We start from the raw sequence: 15,690 nt of genomic DNA, 5'->3' as shown, positions 1-15,690 counted from the left end.
GCCGTTCGTAGCCGTTCCTGACCCGTTCGGTAACCGTTCCTGATTCGTTCGCAGCCGTTCCTGATTCGTTCGCAGTCGTTCCTGAGCCATTCCTGAGCCGTACCTGAGCCTTTAGATAACCGTCCGACAGCCGTTCCTGAACCGTTCGGCCGTCCTTTAACGGTTCGTAGCCGTTCGTGAACCGTCCGTAGCTGTCCGTGAACCGTTTGTTGTCGTCCATTATCGTTCGTTGACGTTTCGTTGTCGTTCGTTGACGTTTCGTTGACGTTTCGTCGTCGTTCGTTGACGTTTCGTTAACGTTTCATCGTCGTTTCGTTGTCGTTCGTTGACGTTTTGTTAGCGTTCGTTGACGTTTCATTGACGTTTTGTTGTTATTCGTTGACGTTTCGTTGGCGTTTCTAATCTAGCGATATTCGCACGCCGAGGCTCGTTTACCACAATCTGTAACGCTCGCACGTCTTTCTCTAACGCTGCAAGCTTCTCGTCTAACTTTTTCAGTTGATTTCTGAACGTTTTAACGCACTGATCCACGTACAGTTTGTTGATGGCGTCGGTATCAGCCATAGGTGGCACCACACGACGAATCTTGTGCAACCTCGCGTCAAAGTCCGTAACGGTGCGACACAGAGCGTTATCGCGCACGAAATTTCTCATTAATCAGCGAAGGCAGCGAATGCACATCGACTGTCCAGCACCGTTGATAAAAGATTGAGGCGAAAATAGGTAGAGGCCTATTAAATCGTGCGATAAACGCCCTTCTTTTCGAGTTACATATTCCCGGCTATCAGTTTTGCGGTCCGGGCACTCATTTGGAAAAACGATTGGCGAGAGGTGATTGGGGTATAAATCCATTGGACGCGGCCTGTCGCGAGCACGATACAGCGTATTCCCGGAACACCGATCTCACCGAGAGACACGCGGCTGACAGGATACTCGCCGAGAAAGCGCGAACTTGCATCGTCGCGAAAGATTCGACTCTTGGTGAGAAAGCCGCAGCTACAGCTGTTTGGGCAGCGATGAAAGCCAAGACAAAAATCGGCATGAGTATGAAAACGAAGACGAAGACGAAGACAAAGATGACGAGTACGCGGAAAAGATCGACGAAAAAGCGGATACTTCCGTCAGCGAAACGAGGCGGTGTATTGCCGATTCTACCGATGTTGGGCGCGCTCGGATCCTTGATCGGTGGAGCGGCTGGAGTGGCCAAGGCGGTAAACGACAGCAAAGCCGCGCGCCGTCAGCTGGAGGAGCTGCAACGTCACGATCGCGCGATGGAAGGTCGCGGACTTTATCTCGCTCCGTATAAATACGGACAGGGACTGTATCTCGGCCCGTACAAACGTATGAGAGTTTTCTATACATCGAGGGAAAACTAAAGATAAACAAACCAACTGAAAGGTTTGATGTACTGGGGAATAATTGCGTCGCGTTCATGTTCGATGAGATTCGATACGAACTCGACGGTGTGGAGATTGATCGTAGCAGAAATGTGGGAATAACCAGCACACTCAAGAACTGTATAACGATATCATCCGATAGAACCGTGATTATGAAAAACGCCGGCTGGGATTCGCCTACTAACACGAATGGATACTTTAATTTTTGCGTATCGCTCTACATGTTATTGGGATTTTGCGAGGATTACAGCCGCGTGATGATTAACGCTCGTCACGAATTGATCTTAATACGATCGCGCAACGACAATAATTGCCTGATTGGAAATTTGGTATTGGAGTCTGTGATCGACATATTCAAGATACAATGGCGAATGCCGCACGTCGTATTGAACGAGATTAACAAGCTGTCGATGCTGCGCGTCTTGGAAAGCGGACAATACCTCAGTATGGGTTTTCGCTCGTGGGATCTGTACGAATTTTCGCTATTGCAGCGTACAACCAAACATTCGTGGCCCATTAAGACCGCGACTCAGCTGGAGAAGCCGAGATACGTTGTTTTCGTTCTGTAGACAGGTCGGAAGAACGTTATGTCCGAGGATACGAGTCAATTCGACGACTGCAAATTGACCAACGTGAAACTCTATCTGAACTCGGAATGTTATCCGTACGACGATATGAATCTGTATTTCGATAAAAACAGATGGTCGATTTTGTACGACACGTATCAACGTTTCTGCAAAAATTATTACGGACACGAGTATCTCGAGTCTCACCGTCACGCAATTTTTACGTAACGGTCCGTTTGTGATCATCGATTGCTCTCGACAAAACGAATCGGTCAAAAGCGCAACCGTGGATGTGAGATTAGAATTCGAGTGTAAGGAGAACGTGCCGCCGAATACCACAGCGTACTGCCTCATCATACACGATCGCGTGATTCAGTACAATCCGTTGACCAATGTTGTGGGCAAAATAACCTAAGTATGGGAGAATGAGACGATATAAAATCTATAATACATCAGGATCAATCGCAGTCTTCTTCTCGACGTGCTGATATAAAAAGAAAAACGTTATGTCTGTACCAACGTTCGTGGACCTACAAGGATTCTTCGTCGGGATGAAATTTGTCGTAAAGGAGGTGGCGGTGCTGAGAAAGGGGACCGTTCTGGCGCATTACATTTTTACATACCCCCTACCATGGAATCTCCTCACAAAATCCGACAAATCGTGTGCTTCCTGGCTGATCGCGAATCACCATGGATTACGATGGGAAGACGGAAACGTGCCGTACAGCATAGCTAAACGCTTGATTACATCAGCCGTGCTTGGAACAGAAGAGGATGACGAGACGACGACTCTCGTGTACGTCAAGGGATGCCAGAAACGAGAATGGCTAGTGGATTTGCTTGAGAATCTTGCGAGAGAAAATTTAATCATCGAGACTTTGGATGCTGATTACGAAGATATTGAATCTTTAAATAATCTAGATGTTATTAATACTATACGATGCGGAAAACATGTTATTAGAACTGTAAATTAGAAGAAAAAGTCCTCAGAATTATGTCCTTGACAACATATATCAAGGTCATTGAAATCGGTGAGGTCGTCCTTAATCTTAAATTTTATCGCATAATCTTTTGCTCTACCTCAGGCTCCTGCCGAAGTTACTGAGCAAAAATTGTTCTGAATCCCGTAGATCTTAAATGTCGATTTCAGGATCCTTTGATGAGCCTTCTTGCTTTGACTTGCTTTCCTACTCTTGATGCCACAGGTTACCGAGCGACTTGTCCTTCCAGAACCCAACGACTAAAGATTGTTGATGATCATCGATTTCTTTTTTATATTTTCATAACTTCTTTCTGTGCCGTTTTCTCCTTGGGAATCTTCGGACAAGGGGGGGGGGGAACTACCGTGAACCTGTTGTCCCAAAAAGGACTCCCCAAGACCCTGCCTCGGCATTCACCCTAAGATCGGGAAAACCACGGCTCAAAAACCGCGGGTGAGGCAATCTTCGTTCAGAAGAAAATAATTTCCGCAGATCGAGTGGTTCTCAAATTCCATTAAGTTCAAAATTATACTAAAAAAAAGAAAAGTAATGTAGTATTTTAATAGGGATGAAGGAACGAACTGGACCACTAGTTTCGTTTTAATGTTAATAACGTCTCTTTTAATGTTAATAATCGAATCTGTACAATCGTCAATATAAAATAGTCGTACAACGGACTCGAAAAGATACTCCGACACGATAACGCTCATCGCACGTCTCTATGCTCTCCGTCTCTGACTCACGACTCGTTCGCCGACCCACCACCTGGGCCTCGCTCGTCATAATCGTATCGAAATCGCGGCGCCGCATGTGTAACGAATACGCGCCAAATTCAACATCCTACAGTAACAAGACAATAACAAAATTCTTTAATTATTTTTAGTTAAACTATTTAACATTATTCTGAAATATTCTCTTGTGTCTGTATAACTTTCATGGCATTGCTCTTTCTATGGCCGATTTTAAAGATGAAATGCCTTCCAATATTGTAATGTACGTTTTATAAATTCATTCGATAGCGCGGCAATAAATTGTGCACATGCGTAATCGTCAGCTGATGCTCAATATTCTCCGATTGACAATAGCCCTCGAACTCTTTTGACGTAAACGCAGAGCCTCTGTCCGACACAATTCTTCTTGGATTACCAAACGTGCGCGACTGCCTCTCCAGTCGTTCAATTGCTTCTGCTGCGCTCGTCGATCTGGTTGCATACAGCCAAACAAATTTCGAGAACGCATCCATTACAACAAAAATATGTACGTAACTCTTTTTAGTCGACTGCAAGGGACCCAGATAATCGATGTGAAAAGTGTCCAACGGCGCATCTCCCTTTTCGATCGGATTCAGAAAACACTCGGCCGTCCCATGCTTCCGCTCCGCCAAAATACATGGAAGACAATTTCGTATGACACCCTCGACTTTAGAGCGCAAGTTAGGGATCCAATAGTCTCTCCTTACCAATGCCTCTGTTTTACTAATCCCGAAGTGTCCCTGCTCGTGCGCTCTTCTAATCATCTGTAATTGCATGGCCCTGGGAACAACTAATATCGCCGTCATCCTCCCTATACAACACTCCACCTCGAATCAGATAATCCTCCAACTGACCTTGCTCACTCGCGCCAAATATTTCTTTCAAATTGCCATCCGCCCTCTTTAACCGCGCGAGCAACCCTTTTTCGCATTCATTCACCATTAAACACGTTGGCAGTTTCGGCTAAGAGTGTCAACATGTGTTATGTTTTTACCCGGTCTGTCCTCTATTACATATTGAAACTCCTCCAACGATAACGCCCACCTAGCCACTCGCACGCAAAGATCCTTTTTTGACATTGTCTGTGTAAATGCTCGACAGTCGGTTACAATTTTAAATTTAATTCCTAACAAATATGTGCGAAATCGCTTAAGCGCTTTAACGATCGCCAAAACTTCCAATTCGTAACTCGGGTACTTCTCTTCCGCTGGCGTAGTCTTGCGTAGTACACTGGATGTAATAGCTGATCTTCGCTGTCTTTTTGCAACAGTATCGCCCCAAAACCATACATGGATGCGTCAGTATGCAGTTCGGTTTCCGCACCTATCCGAAACAGATTCAATACTGGTCGCTCACTCAGCACGATCTTTAGTCGTTCAAAGGCATTTCTCTCAACTGCACCGAATTGAAACCTTACATCCATCTTTAACAGGTCTGATAGCGGGCGCGCGATCATATCATATCCCGAGACAAACTTACGAAAGTAGCCGCTTAAGCCCAAAAAGGCTTGTACCTGTCGCGCATTCTCAGGCTCCGGAAAACATACAACCGCTTTAGTTTTTCGTTCCGATGGCTGTATCGTACCATTTTCGACAACGTGTCCAAGAAATTCAACCGTGCGGCGCAAAAAACAACACTTTTTCCAATTTATTGTTAAGCCGGCCCGACTCGCAGTGTCTAAATTAATCTCAAGATTCTTCAATCCGTCATCCTCATCAGCCGAAAGTACAATTAAATCATCCATATATACTAATACAATTTTTTGTTTTACCAAGTCTCTAAAGACCTGTGTTGATAAATCGTTGAAAAACCGAAGGAGAATTACATAAACCAAAGGAAACTCTCAAAAATTCGTACTGTCCATCCGGTACAATAAAAGATGTATATCTTATGCTAGCTTCGTCCATTCGCAAATGGAAGAATCCATTTTTTAAGTCAATCGTGCTAAAAACTTTTGCGTCTTGTAGCTGATCCAATTGATCCTCGATGAGGGGGAGAGGGTACCGATCTTTAACTATTTTTTTATTGAGCATTCTATAATCCACACAAAGTCTATGAGAACCATCCTTTTTCTTGACGAGAACGATGGGACTCGCAAAATCAGAAACAGATTCTCGAATTATATCCCCACTCTTCCACTCATCGACTTGTGCATTAACAATATCCTTCTCAGACTGCGAGAGGCGCCTTGCTTTCTGATAAACTGGCTCGTCATCTTTCAAAATAATTGTCATTTTAATATCAGTTTCTCGCGTTTTGAGCGGTTTATAATTCTCTACCAAATCTGTTATGATACATCTATGTTTATCATCAAGCACAGACAGCGTGACAACATCTATTGTGTTCGGGTCATGTATAACGTCGATCGTAAATATTTCGGGTCGCGACTCGTTACCGACCGTTAGCTCGCAAGCAGGATTAATCGAAATTACGCCTCTTTTAAAACTTATTTCTATCGTATCGATAAAATCCGCGCCGATGAGTAGGCCATATTGTAAGACAGTATCTGGAACGACTCGAATAAATATTGAATAAATATGCTCATTAATCACAATATGCGTTTGAAATTCGCCTAAGGCTTTAGCGCTATAACCTCCTACTCCGCAAAATTCCGTATTCGACGCTTGCATGTTCGGTGACCCTATCATCGCGTACTCGCTCGCTCGCATTATCGAAATATCGCTTCCGGTATCTATCAGCGCCGTAATAACTCGATTACTTAATACCACCTCCTGCGTGTACTTTTTATAAGGCATTTGTGAGACCGTCGCAACAACAGATCTTCTCGCATCGCTATTTTTTTGGGGGCACTTAGACGCAATGTGACCGCGCTCGCCACACCCGAAGCACTTGGCTCCTAAAGTTTTTGTCGGGCAGTTTGCACCAACATGTTCGCGTTCACCACAATTAAAGCAGCGCATAATATCCGTCGGCGTCTTCTTCTTCTCGTCGGTCATTCTCTTGTCGCCGCTATGCCGACTCAAACCCGCCGCTCAACGATCACGCAACGTTATCCTTTCAAACGCTTTCAGCAGGCCATCCACGGATGAGAATCCTCGTATGCGCGCCTGGTCGCGCAACGCGATGTCTGGTATACCATCTATAACATAATCTAGTAATTCGTCCCTTTCGATCGGCACGCGATTACCCATAATAGTTTTGTCGTGTATATACTCCTGGAATGTCTCCTCTTTTTTCCACACGCGACTCTCAAACCGCCTTCGTAAATATAACTTATTTTCACGCTGCCGGAACATGGTTCTCAACTCTTCCAAAAGGCTCTCAAAAGACATACCTCTGGTATATATTCTACATATATTCTGGTCTCGAATGAAACCAATCAAACGCTCGTTTTTTTAACCGCATTCCGATTAGAAGCTTCGCACAATCGTTGTCCAGTCGATACGCTGTTTTCAGGAATCTCACTTGTTTCTCCCACGTATCAAAATCGCTGGAGATACCATCAAAATCGCTCAATAAATCAGCCATGGTCGCTAGATTCACTCGTGGTCGCCCGCGAGACATCTCTTCATTATTAAGCATCGTCGATTCCGTCGCTCCACTGGCAGGGTTCTCCCGCAACCGTCCGCGTAACAACGATATTTCACGCCGTGCAAGATCAAGTTCACGCTCAGCAAGTTCCTTTTCGCGTTTATACAGTTCGATTTCTCGCTGCAATATGTCCTCTCGTGTCTCATCCTGCTCAGACCCGACATTGCCGTTAGACTCGTCTTCTCTATCCCAAGAACCCGTCGGATCAGTCTCACATAGTCTCGCAATAAGCTCCGATTTTGCTCCCGCCGTGGATAATTTACGCATCTTGAGTTTCTCTTTTAATTCGGTGACAGTAAGAACGCTCGGATCACATGACATCCTTCCATTATCTCGACCACGTGGTTTCGAAATTTTTAGAATACTCGATCGATTCTCGGTCCGTATCGCTCGTTGAATCCCGGCTGAGCCCCCAAAGTTGTAGTATTTTAATAGGGATGAAGGAACAATAACTGGACCGCTAGTTTCGTTTTAATGTTAATAACGTCTCTTTTACTGTTAATAATCGAATCTGTACAATCGTCAATATAAAATAGTCATATAACGGACTCGAAAAGATACTCCGACACGATAACGCTCGTCGCACGTCTCTATGCTCTCGTCTCTGAGTCACGACTCGTTCGCCGACCTACCGCTATAACCTAAAAACTATTCAAGAATGACATAATCTCACTTTTCAAATGCTAACAAATTTTCAATTAGTAGTGGCTAGACAACGACTGGCTAATTTTTTCAAAAGTTTCCATTGCTATCTATTCCAATATTTACAATTCAGAGGCTAGAAAAACACTAAATAGCATTAGATATATTCAAACGCCATTTATAATGTTTAATAGCTAGATAATCACTAGACAGTCAATAAAGAAATTATCCAAGAATCATATAACCTCACTTTTCAAATGCTAACAAATTTTCAACTAATAGTGGCTAAATAACGACTGTCTAATTTTTAAAAATTTTTAGCGCCATTTATTCTAATATTTACAGCAAGGGCTAGAAAAGTATTAGATAGCGAAGAATTATTCATAAATTAATACTAAGCTAGTCAATGGCTAGATGACATATCTAGCCTGCGTGATACAGCCATTAGCTGTAAAATAATATTGACTAGATCAATTTCCACTTGGGAAGTTGAGTAACACTCAAATTGAGAATAACACTCAAGTTCACTCAAGTTGAGAGTAACACTGAAGCTGTACTTTAAGCGGTTGTACTGGAGCGATTGTTACATTAAACCTTAGGGCAACAATAAGCAATTCAATGAATGAACTACAACACTTGACAGGCTATATTCTGAAATAAAATGTTAGTCTAAGAGAGTATACCTACACAAGGAAACTTATTCACTTTCATAGAAATAAATCAATCCATAATATCTATCGACAGCGAAAATTATTTAACAATAACACAAAATAATTTAGATAAATGTATCGAAATAAGTAATCATTATATATGCTTATAGAATAGACCCATATACCACATTAACGACGACTCACTATGCGAAAACCAAGTATATATACCATACATGTCGCACCGGACAAAAGATTTTGTAACACGAAATACATTCATTCTAATAATACCATATCGCGCTGACCAACCAGCATTCATGGTTGCACTCTACGCTCACAGAACAATCTATAACTATAAGCTGCGAAAACTAAGAAGAAAATAGAATAAACATTTCTAGAACAAAGCAAATTACGTTAACGAATAATTGTAAATTAGTAATAGCCGACATGATAGTAAAAACTTCGGAAATAATAGGTATTACCTATTTCCAAACATATTTACCGGAATATAATATATCAAATTTAAGATTCAACTTAAGCAACACATCTATAAAACCTAATGTAGCAAAATTAAAGAGAATAATCCAAAATCCAACTGAATTAATAAATTTAAGCTCTAGATTTCAGGAGATAACAAAAGAATTAGACAAAACTAACATTAATCCACTCTTGCAAAGGGAAGTTATATACCCGATATTAGGCAGCCTTGCAATACTTATAATAAATAATACAGTAATAATATTATGGTGAAAAGAAATTGTAAACGAAGTACACTATAGTACGCATAGAATAAGAAACAATTGTAAACGGAGTTTTACAAATAGAAAACGTCACTACTCTTCCGTTTTCTTCTCCAACGGGGAAAGAATGTCGTAAATCAAAATTCAGTAACGTTATTACGACCTAAAAGAGTTAAAAGGAGCACAGCGCAAAATCACTACTTTATTTCGCGCGCTTCTAAAACCGCGATTAAATGCAAGACATGCAATTTATTGCAATATTCAATTAAGACATCGCGACCTATTATCGAAAATTCGTCTACTTTTGGACTGTAAAAGGAGAAGTAACGAATACCTCGGGGCCGTACTCCGAATCTAAGTAATGACGCGTATACACGAAGAAACAGTGAGATTCTGCAAGCACCGATATTATACGTCACTGAAGCATCACCAAGCCGAACTATAAAGACATGTAAGCTGTACAAATAAATTATTATTGCACGGAACCTTTGTCTCGTGTTTCTCGACATTCGGAGTCCCAACTCTTAAGACGAGCCGAAGCCTTGAACTATCCTCAAAATCACTTGCACCCGGAGAGGCATAACACATTACCGTCATTACCGTAACGTACTTCTAAGCATCCAGTCTTCTGCGATCTGATTTAAAAATATATAGCCTCGGGGATCTTCTTTTGCGTCATGTAATTGTATTATTAATTCAAAATTTTTTCTCAGTGAAAATGCTTTCAAAACTTAATTATGCATTATGAGTGTGACTTATTCAAATTCTTCGATGGACATCCATCAGCAAGTTTTTCACGAAATAATTGTACATCAGTATCTGCCCAACCATTACTGTTTTACCTGCTCTTACATTTGGTCGTACCAACCAGTAGTAAATCTAATTAAATAATTTTTCCTTTCTTTCTTTTTGTCTTGTTTTTTATTTAAATTAAAACAATTCTTATGTTTCCGCAGAATGTTTCATTTTTTAAAAATCGTTAAGCCATTCCAGCGATAAGGCTTAGAAAAGTTTAAATTTTAATCTTAATCTAACATATATGCGAGCGACCAATTTTATATTTCTGACTATTCTTAACATATACACTTATTATTTACATATACATTTCGATTTTATTTTTCTTATCTTATAATTAAATATTTATTTATTGTATATATATTGTATTAACCAGCCAGAGATTTAATTTTAACGATAGAATCTTTCCCTAGTCATTCTAACTAATGTCCATCGTACTAATATAACACTTGCGGAGAGATAAACACACATACAAATACACACTCATACATACTAAAAAATCAACGATCGATATATTTTTTTTTATTATGAAGATCATGTAGTCTAATTATCATTTATTTATTTATAAATGAAATCATATTTTATAATTAATAACCAAACATTAAACATTAAATCTCTTTCATTCCCAGTCCGAAGATCGCACTTGGTCCCATTCCGCGTAAAAGAGATTAAATCCTGAAAAGAGACCACACCGAGCGAACGTCTAAACAGATAGAGTAATAGCAACCCGCACGATCGTTTACCTGATTTTCGGACCTGCGAATTTGTTTGATCCGATTCTTACGTCACAAGGCGTCTGACTTCGGGATAATAAAATTGTTGCGCCCTTCTATTGACCTATCCTTCCTCGGGTCTGGGTGTAACATTTAACATATTTTTTTATATGTAAAAATATTCACTAAATTAAAACTAACTAAAAGTAATTGCACACAAAACTATATTATACAAATATTTTTAATTATTAGACTTCATACAGTAAAAAATAAAGTTTTAAATGTTCATATGTCGAATATATCTAACATAACATAATATTGAATATATCAAATATATATCCAATGATTATCCAGTACAAAATGTTTATGAAACATTTATAAATAAAACAAATTTTGATGTTTTTAAATTAAATTGAATATCTTATATAACTGAAAGTATTTCATGTAAGTTATGTATGCACATTAAATTTATATATAAATATTTCTACATAAGTTTAAAACATTCTATAAATATCTTAGGATGTTCTGGGCAATTCAGAATAATCCTAAAGATATTTTATGCTGTTAGAGAGAGACAGAAAGGTCAAAACTATTGTAATTTTGCTATAAATACTACTAATGGTATACTTTAAAATATTGTATTGCAACATATGTTTATCATTTTGCAGGGATTTGAGTATTCTCGATTACAATTTTAATCTCTTTTTTAATGTAATTTACTAATTTGATTTATCTATGTTAATTTTTCTGATAATATTGTATGAAAAAATCAATATCTACAGGGTGTCCCAGATCATTTGGGACAATGCTCGTGTGCAAATAGAGCAGACCAAACTGAGTCGAAAAGTCATCTTTTATTTTTTTTATAATGTTTAATAAAGAAGTTATTATTGAGTAAAGTCTGGTCAATCAGCGCCAACCTTTAGCCAAGCGCATGTCTGTGAGCTGCGCGTCGTGAAGTGTGCGCTGCCGCATACTATTAGGCGCGCGGCTCATCGACGTGCGCCCGGCTAAAAATCGGCGCTGATTGGCCACAGACTTTACTCAATAATAACTCCTTTATTAAGCGTTATAAAAAAAATGATACAGGACTTTTCGACTCAATTTGGCTGATCTATCTGCACACAAGTATTGTCCCAAATGATCTGGGGCACCCTGTATATTTAAATGTCATTTTTATCCATTGCTACATTTTTCTGTTCTATCACGCTCTATCATGTGTGTGTTTGTTTGCATATTCATCTTCTCGTTTTATATGAAAACAACTGGTTTTGTGAGTGGTTTTAGTTCTTTTTATTGCAATATATTAGACGTCATTGTATTTATGTCCGATAAATACATCAAGTAAAAGGTTTCATTTTTTCAAGTTTTTTTTTCGACTGTTAAAGCGTGTTATGATGTGTATAATGTATATTATATGATTATATAATATCGTATCTGTTATATATAATATCGCGGAATGCGTGTGTTTATTTTTATTATTATAACACGAATTTCTCATTATTCTTAATATTCTTATCGCTTTCTTTCTTATCTAAAGATTAAATATTGTACAAAATAAAAATCGTAAATTGTATTGTAATAAATTGTAGAATAGTAGTATGCATACGTTGGATCGCGATAGTTTGCATATTTTATTTTCCGTTCTACATTTTCATTTCTGAAACTATTTTATTTTTTTATGTGCTATAACCCATTATCCAGATGTCCAGTAGACAAAAAGAAATTAAAGCAAAAAAAATTAATTTATTGATACATTACATAAATTTGTTTAAAATGTTGCTATTAATTATCTAACAACTTTTTGTAACAATTTTTCTTTAGTAAATTTTTTCTGGAATTGCAAATGCAAAAATAACGCCAGTTATTGTAATTAGATACTATCATTCCTTGTATATATCTAAACAATATTCAGGTTGCTTGAAACTATCGCACATTATATTTTAATAAATTAATCTTCTAATCGAGTTCCGAAGTCTGTTCCAACAAATTTTGCCAAGTATCTGCTATAAACTTTTGTCAGCAGAAATATTATAAATTTAGTTAGAGTCATTCATTCAATTATTTATTTATTTCAATTATGTCGACAAACTGTCAATAGAATTATATCAGAGCCTGTTGATATAATTTGATAGCAGATTAGCGGCAAAAACAGAGCAGGATTTGTCGCTATCTGCAGCTCTTGCTCGGTTTCTACTCAAATTTGTGCCGTCAGATTGCTCACGCGCGCATATCTTGCTCAGTTTTTGCAGCCAATCTGCTGTTAAGTTCTATGAAGGTTCTGCCAAGGCAGATCACAAATCTAATACGAACACAATTGATACCAATTTGCTAGAAATGTCTGAGTGAAAAAATTTGTTACCAATCTGTTCACATATTGCAAGCGTTTTGCTTGGTTATTATTAGGATCAATAAATTTATTGTCATTAGAATTTATTAAAATTAAAAAATTTTTTTAACAAAGATTTAAAACATATATTTAGGTGCAACTTTTTTTCTTCTTAATAATTAAATCGCAAATAATTTTTTTGTTATAGTTGTTAAACCTTCAGTTAAATTAATTAAAAAACAAGATTTAGTTGCACATTTTCAGTCTAAAATTATTGTTGCTTTTCCTAAACGGAAAGCTATTCTATGTGCTCGAGAAAAGGTGCGATAATTTCAATGCATTGTACATATAATTATAAAGTAAGAAAAAAGATGGATGGCAATAAGGCCTTAGATCGGATGCAAAATACCGCTTTTTTTAAATATGTGGAATCGACTTTCTTTCATATATTAGTTCTTTCACATGTGTTACTTCTTTCATATGTAAATATAAAAAATATGGAATCTGCAAAAATACAAATACGAAATACAAAAATATTTTTTTTTTATTTCAATACTATCCAATAAGAAATACATCATAAACTTAAGTTTGATGGTCAAAAATCAGGAGAAATCTTTTTTTTTTTAGTATCTGAATGCAATTTTTTCAGAGAGCGCGTTCGTGTACCACAAAGGTTTTTACACATAGTGTATGACTACATAAGACACAACATATGTAAAATTAGTAGTACTGCAATGCGCGGGTAGTGAAAAATAAACTTAAAAACGAAATCTATTCCATATATATCTAAACTTATAACGTAAGATACGATCTGTTTTATGTCTTGTTACGTTTTATTTGAAGAGATGAGCTATCTTATTTATTTGAATATGTTATTATTTATTTGTTTTATTCATATATCAACAATATTTCGTTTTATATATATACATATATATATATATATATATATATATATATATATGTATATATATATATAGATAGATAGTGCAGTTTTATTTAAGTAATTATTGAAGGACAGGAGAAAATGCCTAAATCATGCTTTTTTGTTGCTATAAATAAAGTAAATATTTCAATACAATTTATACATTTATTAAGATTATTAAATAATATTATCAATTTATAACAAAAACAATTGGAGCCGATTGATGCCCTTATCGCTACCCATCCTTTGCGCTGTATTCTCATCTATACCTCTCTCAGCATTCGAAATTTTATTCTAAAAATGCAAATATTATCAGCAGATATAATAGCATTATATATATTCCAAACATTATATATTAATCACGTAAAAACGGGTTTTTTTTCTTCCGCTTTCTTACGCGCAAATTATATTTCAGCAACGTACACAGAATATAGCAAAGTACATCCTTTATCGGAACTTATGAGAAATAATAAACAAGATTCTAATGTTATAAATCCTGTGAAAAATATCAACTTTTTCTTGTGTTCATATTTTTGTTTGTTATTACGTAAATTACATCGTATCCTTATTATAGATAATATTAAATAAATTCGCAATATTATTTTTGGTATATATGTTTGTATATGTATATATGTATGTGTGTGTGCATGCGTGCACATTATGTGGACGCATAAAGATGTAATTTTATATGATATATAATAATGTTATAATCAATTTTATTATTAATTAATATACAAATGATGGAAGACATATAGCAGCACTAAAAGTGCCGATCGAAAGATTCTTTTATCTAACACGTTTATAGAACTTTTTTGTTATTTTAAGTTAACGTTTATCTTTATTTTGCGTAATCTAATTGCACGCGTTTTGTTTGCATTATATACTAAATTTATATATCTACAGATACACACACACACACACACACACACACACACAACGCGCGCGCGTGTGCGTGTGCGTATCGAGTGCGTCTGTGGGTGCGTATGCGAGTACGTATGTGGGTGCTGGTGCGGGTGCATGTGCGTGTGCTGGTGCGGGTGCATGTGCGTGTGCTGGTGCGTGTCGGGTGCATGTATGCGCGTGTTTGCTTACACACACACAAACACATACACACACACAAATATATATTCTCATATAAGGATATTTTTGGATAAAATGCATTATTTTCAAATAATTGTCTATCAATATCGATGAAAAATAAAATTATTGAATTAACAAAAAATCTAACAAATATAAAATTACAATGGACAATGTCTTGCATAAATCACGCCAAAAGATACATAAGATTAAACATAGACATAATATATATTATATCTATATGTATAAGCTTATATTATATATATATATATATATATATATATATATATATATATTTTATTATATTATATATTATATTTTATATATATATATATATATATATTTATTTTATATAAAATAAAATATAATTTTTATATTTTTATATATCTCTTAAATTATATTATCTATTATAAAATAATCAATTATAAAATAATATTTTCTTATTTACTTCTTTTGATTTATAGCTTATATATATATATATATATATATATATATATATATATATATATATATAAGCTATAAATCAAAAGAAGTAAATAAGAAAATACTATATATATATATATATACTATTATATATA

The 15,690-nt window shown here is 36.8% G+C and overlaps 1 protein-coding gene across 1 annotated transcript; it reads left to right on the top strand.

Annotated features, from left to right (window-relative positions):
- The first annotated feature begins 1,432 nt into the window (after window positions 1–1,432).
- Window positions 1,433–1,966, top strand: LOC138934134 (uncharacterized). Its single transcript, XM_070297575.1, has one exon. It carries the CDS (start codon window positions 1,433–1,435, stop codon window positions 1,964–1,966), a length of 534 nt encoding a protein of 177 aa, XP_070153676.1.
- Window positions 1,967–15,690: the final 13,724 nt, after the last annotated feature.

Source organism: Polyergus mexicanus, unplaced genomic scaffold (genome assembly GCF_030449975.1).
Source record: "Polyergus mexicanus isolate NDT 795.1 unplaced genomic scaffold, iyPolMexi1.0 SCAF_6, whole genome shotgun sequence".
Lineage (NCBI taxonomy): Eukaryota > Metazoa > Arthropoda > Insecta > Hymenoptera > Formicidae > Polyergus > Polyergus mexicanus.
The sequence above is the reverse complement of the archived record's forward strand: the minus strand, read 5'-3'. Positions and strand labels throughout refer to the sequence as shown.